Genomic DNA, 8,229 nt, shown 5'->3' on the forward strand with positions numbered 1-8,229 from the left:
GTGGGGGGGTCACATTTTATAATTGATATAATATCAGGGACCCCTAAGCTCCTAAAACACATGGTGAAACATTTTTTCCTCCCAAATAAAAAGTCATGACATAGTAGGGCTGCAACAAACGACTAATTTGATAATCGATTAATCTATCGATTAATTAAACGATTAATCGACTATTCGGACTATTAGGCTATGCCTTGCACAATTTCTCAAACGCTCTGATTTAGCCATCAACTTTTAGCTTGAGGTTGTTTTAGGCATGTGGAAACTAACAATGAAGACAATAAAGATGAATACTTGATTCAAAAATACATATATTATTAAATTAACTAAACACATTTTGAACAAAATTAACATTACTTTTTATTTAAATTAAATAAATAATATTTCACATCAAAAGAAACAACAGTGTTTTAACAAATCCTATTAAATAATGTGATGACAGAATTGTAAACAGAATAGGTTAAACTTTAACAAAATAAAGAATAACTCAGTTGCCTCTCATCATTAACCCATGTTTGTATCATTGAGTTAACTCCGTGTGTTGCTGCTAGCATACATAACACCTGACGTGGAAACGTTACTCGTGGATGGGGCTACAGAGCTACTAGAAAGACAGTCCAACCCGGTGCATTCCTCCGTCTGGATGTGGAGCTCTTTTGATAAATGTTTAGACAAATTGCTCGTGTTACCGCCCTGACATGATAAACTCTTATTGCACTTTTGGCAACGAGCATTGTCCACATCGAGACGGGTATAGTTTAACCACACCTCGGAGCGCTTCTCTCCACCATCTCCACCGTGTGTTGCTGCATGTAGCAGCCGCGTGTGTGTAAACTGCCCCGCCCCCTCACACACAGACGGGGGAGAGAGATCTCGTCTGATCGAAAATACATCATAGACGCATTTGTTTGTCTTTTTGCATGTTAGAAACAAGTTGGTGACACTAAGACTGCGATATAATGTTTTTGTAGCAATAATACATGACATATATTTTTTAAATGTCTCCAGTACCAATAAAAAGACCAATAACGTTGGAGCTTAACGGCGCGTAAAACACACGTGATGACGTCACCAACGAATCGACGACTGAATTAGTTGGCAACTAATTTGGTAATCGATTAAGTCGATTAGTTGTTGCAACCCTAGCAGAGGGTTAAAGATGATTTATATACAAAAATAGTTGCGTCTCTCTACTAGGCACTATGGGGTGGCAAAATGTGCTTGACAAATGTGCTTTCTTCAGTCAGAGTCTCAGGACCAGGTGTTTCTGCGTTGGACTACAGGAGAGACCGCTACCATGCACATACTTGTAGTCCATGCCATGGTCATCCTGCTGACTCTGGGGCCCCCTAAAGGTAGTCATGTTCACTTTCCCGTTAATCGTTTACAATGTTAAATGGGCTTTGCTAATGTGTTTACCATTGTGCATTTTACAGGAGAGAGTGATTTCTACGCTCTTTTGGACATTTGGTTTCCCGACAAGAAACCCCTTCCCACTGCCTTCCTGGTTGATACCTCAGAGGAAGCCCTTCTGCTGCCTGATTGGTTAAAACTGAGGATGATCCGATCAGAAGTTTCTCGATTGGTCGATGCAGGTACAACTTGCCATAGTGGACAAGAAAAGGTGTTGTTCACCATGTAAATAAATGAGTACTTCCTCACAAAAGCATACATGTGTCTCCCTCAGCTCTACATGACCTGGAGCCTCAGCAGCTGCTGCTGTTTGTTCAGTCCTTTGGCATCCCTGTGTCCAGCATGAGCAAACTGCTGCAGTACTTGGATCAGGCTGTCTCTCATGACACTCCAACGCTGGAGGAGAACATCATGGATAAGCGTAAGAGTGCTGCAGATACCTCACGTTTAAAATTGTTAAAGATTTGTAGATATTAAGACTTATGGACTATACTTATATCATCTTGTATTTATCCTCCAATAGACTACATGGCCCACCTGGTTGAAGTGCAGCATGAGCGAGGGGCCACTGGGGGGCACACTTTCCATTCCTTACTGAGCTCCTCTCTTCCACCAGACAGAGGTTGGTGAACTCCCAATGATTGTGTATGAGCTCGTTGTATTTTATGACATCGACAGAAGTTTTCCATATTTTACTGTCCCTCGTAGTGAAGGTAGTATTACGTACAATAATCTAAATATGTTTAACAATATAAAAAATGTTTATACTTGAATAAATGATTTGATTTCATAGTGCTTTGAATGCCAAGTGTCTGACCAGGAAATGTTCAAAAATAATTGTATGACTCCATGTCCCTCCTGATAGATGCTGCCGAAACAAGTAAGGCCAAAGTTACCGTGGAAACGCCGCACAGCTCTGTGAAGATGAGAGCAGCCAGTCAGCTTCCTGCAGTCGGGCCTGATGACGATCTCACTGGCATGATGCTTCAGGTGGGATGTACAAGCTGTTTTAATGAAATGTTTCTGCAATATGATATTATTTATTATTTTTGGATAAAATGTGCATAAAAGACAATTTTGTGGCTAAATCTCAGTTGTTATTGTTATTAAAAAAAAAACACACACTATAGCAATAGTGTATCCTCATGATTTCTTCCAAACTGTTGAGTCTCTTGTTTGTCAAGCTGACCTGTTTCTGTTTCCCTTGCTCTTAAAGATATTCCCAATGAAAGTGGACCCTCGCTGGCACGGCCCCCCTCCCAGCCAGCTCTCCCTGGCCTTGCAACAGGCCCTTGCTAAGGAGCTGATGCGGGCCAAGCAGGGCCAGATCCAGCAGGGAGGGCTGGCTTTCCGGCTCCTACAAGCCATTGCAGCCCTGCTCACCTCTGCTCATGCAGGGCCCATTGTCCTGTCAATGCACCACAGCCATGCCCTCTCCTGCCCTCTCATGCGCCAACTGCACCTCTACCAGGTAAGGCTTGCTTACAATCAGCATATCATTCAATTTTCAGTAATAAAACGTTGGAATATAAGATTTATTTTCTTGTTTCTTCCAGCGACTCGTGTCCCAGGACGTGGCTTTCTCCTCACTATTCCTCAAGGTCATTCTGGAGATGTTGATCTGGTTGGACAACCCAACTGTGGAGGCGGGGCCGCTGAAGACTCTGCTCAAATCCTTCGCTGGTCAGAACTCAAGCAAACAGAGGCACAATGATGGTGAGACCCTCAACGCTTCATCTTTCAAAAATGTTGAACAAATAATTGTATATAATCAGAGAGTGACAAGTGTGTGTGCCCTGCAGTGCGTACAGGTTTCCTCCAACTATCTGAGGCTTTGGCATATCGCAGAGATGTTGAAGGGCCACTGAGAGCCGTCATTGCAATGCTGAAAGCTGGAGACCGATGTAATGCAGAAGCTGAGCTCATTGGGAAAGGTATGCATGTGTTTTCACTTATCATCATATTAAGTGTTTCAAACATTTGTGAAATAATGAGTGGCTTCAACAAGTGTTAATTTATTACAGTGTTGATTAATGAAGTGAAAAGTATTTTGTTTTTAGTAAAGATGTCAACAGTTTTGTATAATTGTTTACTTTTCACTGACCTCTTGAATAGAATTGTTTTTTTTTAATACAGGAAAAGTTCTAAAATTCCCCTTTTTTAAATATATATTTATAAAGTATTTTGACAACAAAAATTAAACTTTGACAAACGAAAAGTGCTTTTACTATAAGAAAAAAAAAAAAAATAAAAAAGCAGAATAAAATAAAAAAATAATAAAAAAAAAAAAAGCAGTAGCTGATTATTTTTCACATTTTAACATTTGATAGCCCAGGTGAATGTAATCAAAAACTAACGTTTGGGTTTGGTTACATAACGATGGATAATGGGCTGTCCAAACTTAAAATGCTCTAAAAAAAAAAGTATATATATATTTTCCAGTGTTACAAGGTCTGATGGAGGTGAGGTCGCCGTTTTTGGAGGAGCTGCTGTCTCTGTTGATGACTGTTGGTACACAGAACGGGACGGCCGGCCCTGTTGCCATGGTGATCTCCTTGCTGCTTCAGGAGAGTGAGGAGCAAGCAGTGAAAATGGAAGTGGATTCTAACAAGTGAGCACGGCATATTCTATTTCCCTTTCAAGTCATGCAAGCAACATTCATATGTGACAGGACTAAATGACCAACGCCTGTGACAGAAGAAATAGCAAAGCAGGCGCTCGCTGTCTGTGGCCGTGTACTTCGGGAAAAAATGCTATTTGATTTGGTTCGGAAAGGTTTAATTGGTTTTGCAGCTTTACAGATTCAGGAGCTGTGAAAATCAAAGAACACTTTACAGAATCACTGCCTGTGAGGCAGGTAAACACTCAGAGTTTGCTCAGACATTGACGCGTCCAAGGTCTCTTCCAAGCAGTTAAAGTAGAGGGAGATAGAGATCTTATTTGTATTGCTAGAAAAGACTGCCTTGCTATACACAGTTTACTACTGTGTATAGCATTTGGCATTGCCAAGACAGATTTCATATGACAAATGTAATGACAAAATGTAATATTTGTTTGTTGAACCAGTACGTTGGGACATCATGCATTAGATCTTTAGCTTAGCTTTATTCTGGATATAGGAGGATACAAGATTTAATTGCAGGTCAGGATAAAAAACATTCACAATAAATTGATTGCGATTCATTTCTATTATCAGGATATTTGTGAAAATCCTTGTATTGTGACTTAGATAAGCTGTTCAAGTGGCCGCTATAGTAGAGAGGGGAAAATATATTGCATTAAAAAATACTTTAACAAGTAAGAAAAAAACAGACTTGCGCAATAGTTCTATTTTTGTAATGTATACAAGGGACCTTATTAATTGTGATAAGCTTATTTAGGTCTATTAGATTACATTTTTTTACAAAAAAGGATTTTCCTGTGTGAAGCGATACGAAGAAATGTTTTTCAACAAAGTGTTTGGGGAAGGAATTCCAGTTTTAAAGCAAGTTTTAAGCATATATTCATGATTGGGAAACACTATTATTGTGGCCAGGCCAATGCCTCATTCTGGATGTATTGCACATTATCTTATTGAGGGTTTTATTAAGAAATGAAATATGTATTCAATCACATCTGACTCCATAGAGGTAGTAACCTTTGAGTTTCACTTTTGCCAGCAGCTCCGAAGTGACAAAGTCTGGACTGAGCTCTGGGCTGTTGGTTGATTGGCTGGAGCATCTCGACCCTGAGGTCACCTCCGTGTGTCCGGACCTTCAGCAGAAGCTGCTGTTTGCCCTCAACAGGGTAAGATAAGCCTCGCCTGCAGATAATGTACTTCCCCTGTCTTATCACACTGGACTGAGTGTCTGCTTGGCGTTCCTGATTCATGCTTTCTCACTTGTTCTCTATTCCAGGCAAGAGGAACCCCTGCCTATAGACCTTATCTCCTGGCTTTGCTTACACATCAGTCAAACTGGTCCACCCTCCTTCAGTGTATCGGCGCTCTTCTCAGCAAACGCAGGGACTACAAGTACGGACATTTCTTTAAAGGGGCCCTATTATGCTTTTCAGGCTTTTCCCTTTACCGTAGTGTGTTAAAAAAGGTTTTGGTGCTAAAATCCCAAATTCACGCCAGAAGAAAATTTCTACATTACACTTGCGCTTCTATTGGCTTGCACTACAACACATTTTACATAATAGGCTAAGGGGATGGATCTCTAAGTGGTAGACCAATCACAACAGAGCCGGCCAGCTAACCAACCAGAGCAGACTGGGCTCTGGTTTCAGACAGAGGGTGAAAAGAGGTGCTGCAGCACAGGCAGTATGAGAAGAATAGAGAGCTTTTTCAACATTAAAGCATGGAAACATATACGCACAAAATACAATTATGAAACCTGAAATTGAGCATAATTGGGCCCTCTATCTGCCATAGCTTTTTTTTAACTGATTTATTTGTAATGTGTTGTCTCTTTCAGTGAGAGCTTATCCTTAGTGTCTTTCTGTGTAACGTTTTTTAGGCTTGACCCATCATCCGCCCTGGATTTCCTGTGGGCATGCAGCCACATCCCGCGTATCTGGCAAGGACGTGACCAGAAGATCCCTCAAGTAAGATCCAAATTCGACACACAAAGTTATTATACACTTTTTCCCCCCTGCATTTCTAACGAGACCAAAGTCAGAGAGAGTTCACTCTGCTGCAGCAGATCACAGACGTATTGTTCTTTGTACGTCTTCAGAAGAAAACAGAGAAGTTTGTGCTGCGCCTCAGTTCTGAGGAGCTCATCAGCCTGGTGGACCTGATCCTGGCCGAGTCGGAGCTGAACACTCGCGACTCACCTCAAGATGACAAAAGCAGCTTGAACCAAGCCTCCTGTTCCCTCATCCAATCCAGGCTGCCCCTGCTACACTCCTACTGCAGCGGAGAGCTAGAAAACATCAAGAAGGTCTCCGAGTACCTCATTAACTGCACCAAGAAATATGAGGACAGGTAAGGAGTATATCACCTGTCATTTAGTGTGTTTATTGTTTCAATGCTAATCTTCTAGTCTTACATTTGTAACTATATCACATTATGTCACCGTCACCAAAGTACTTAGCTCATACATTTGGACACATTGTTTTGTTCTTTCTAATTAGCCCAAACACAGAAAGTCAGCTGGTAAACTTGGGGTAAATCACACTAGATGTTCCTTCCCGCTGCAGATGAACCTTTCAGACATCCTCTGTCAGCCACAATGCTGCGGAGCAGGGGAAACTCGATAATTAGGTCTATTGGTGTGAAATTAAAACCAGCAGAAGTCGTCTGTACTGTGATCTCTTTAAAAGCTCAGTGTATTATAATGAAGCCAAGAGGATTAAGGCTGAAGCTCTAAACTTGCCTGTGTTGTGAATTCCTGCTCTGACTTAGCTGTCAGAGATCAGGGTGCAACTCTTTGTGGAGGCAAACCCTCCTTTCATGAATATGTCTCTGGTTATTAAACCACTTTAATGAGGAAACTTTGGCCAAGGTCAAGCAAAATGAGCTTCCGAATTACAGTATTTTAAGTACAGCTAAGCTGTCTGTTAAAAATTGTTGCTTGCAGAAACATAGCAGGATAAAAACATGTTGAAAGTAAGGGTTTTGGCCTTGTGTGGAATACACACTTGAGTCTATGTTGAGCATTCTTCTTGGGAAACCTCGCTGTCAGATAAGCTGCTGTTTATTCCAATTACACACCAACTATTGAACAACAGACGGACTCTTTACTCTTGGTCAAGGTCGTTCTGATTTGCTTAATTCCTAGCGTGTATTACACACTTCATTTAGTACAGAGTACATCATCTGAGCCCGACAAGAGCCTTAAAGGATTTTATAAAACCACAGAGACTTCAAGGCAAATGCCCCAGAATTACATTACGCTATTCATGTGCCTAGTTTGTGTTAGTGTACATGAATTATTCTCGCTTGTAGACATAAGTAATAGAAAAATGCTTTATCGTGCTCTTATCTAGGATCTCATATCAGCTCTGCTCATAATCCAATAAAAGAGATGAAGAAAGTGAAGTTTTCCGTGATACCAGGAACACAGTTTGCTTTATAATGTTAGTCCCACCATAGAGTTTGAATGCTGTGACAAACTTTGTCTTGCTGCACAAAATTGGTCAACCAGCCAATGTAAAAAAAAAAAGAAATAGCTTCAAGCCGCACAACTCATATGTCAACTGAATATGATTAGGGATTACAGATCAGATTTCTGTGTAACTACGCTTCTAGCTTTAGCACAGAGCCAATAATCAAATGTATTTCCCCTCGTGTGAACGACACATTCCTGCAGTTGGTTTCAACGTTTACCTTTTTGTTTATTTTCTCTTTCAGTGCGATGAATAAGCGGTGTCAGAACTTGCTGCTGCAGATTTATCTGCACTTCCCCGAGGTCATCCAGCACGTCACTCTGCCAGAAGGCACCTTCAGCAGTGGGGGGGCTGCGGACGGCAGCAGCTGCAAGGTAAACATGTCTTACCTGTTTGGTCATAAACATTTACCATCTAATTGTAGGTGATTTCGTTGTTAAATGTGTTGCCCTGATATGTTCGGTCATTCTTCTTGTGAATATAAGAGATGTCATACTGTACATGGACCAGATGCACTTCATGTGGAGTAAATATCTTGGGTCATATTCACAAACATTTAGGGAATACTCTATTAGTCCTAGACTGAGACTTTTAGCAGTTGTTCCCCTTAGGAGCTCTCTTAAGGGCAAAGATTGATTGTAAATGTATCTACCAGAATCTGGTAGGTAGGTGAAATTCTTAGAAAATAATAGTTTTTAAAGGTCTTTCTTAGAATTTTGTTTT

The 8,229-nt window shown here is 40.8% G+C and overlaps 1 protein-coding gene across 1 annotated transcript; it reads left to right on the forward strand.

Annotated features, from left to right (window-relative positions):
• Positions 1-1,218: 1,218 nt before the first annotated feature.
• On the forward strand, positions 1,219-7,902 carry LOC104961209 (integrator complex subunit 1-like; the record flags this gene model as incomplete). The annotated part of the gene is made up of 14 exons (XM_010789454.1): positions 1,219-1,355; positions 1,437-1,595; positions 1,688-1,834; positions 1,937-2,035; positions 2,279-2,403; positions 2,630-2,884; positions 2,970-3,129; positions 3,216-3,347; positions 3,856-4,024; positions 5,076-5,199; positions 5,310-5,425; positions 5,913-6,000; positions 6,132-6,382; positions 7,751-7,902. Coding segments are annotated over exons 1-14 (2,104 nt in total), but the record flags the coding sequence as incomplete, so codon positions are not given.
• Positions 7,903-8,229: the final 327 nt, after the last annotated feature.

The sequence above is a fragment of the Notothenia coriiceps genome, unplaced genomic scaffold (assembly GCF_000735185.1).
Source record: "Notothenia coriiceps isolate Sejong01 unplaced genomic scaffold, NC01 NC01_scaffold00032846, whole genome shotgun sequence".
Taxonomy (NCBI): Eukaryota; Metazoa; Chordata; class Actinopteri; order Perciformes; family Nototheniidae; genus Notothenia; species Notothenia coriiceps.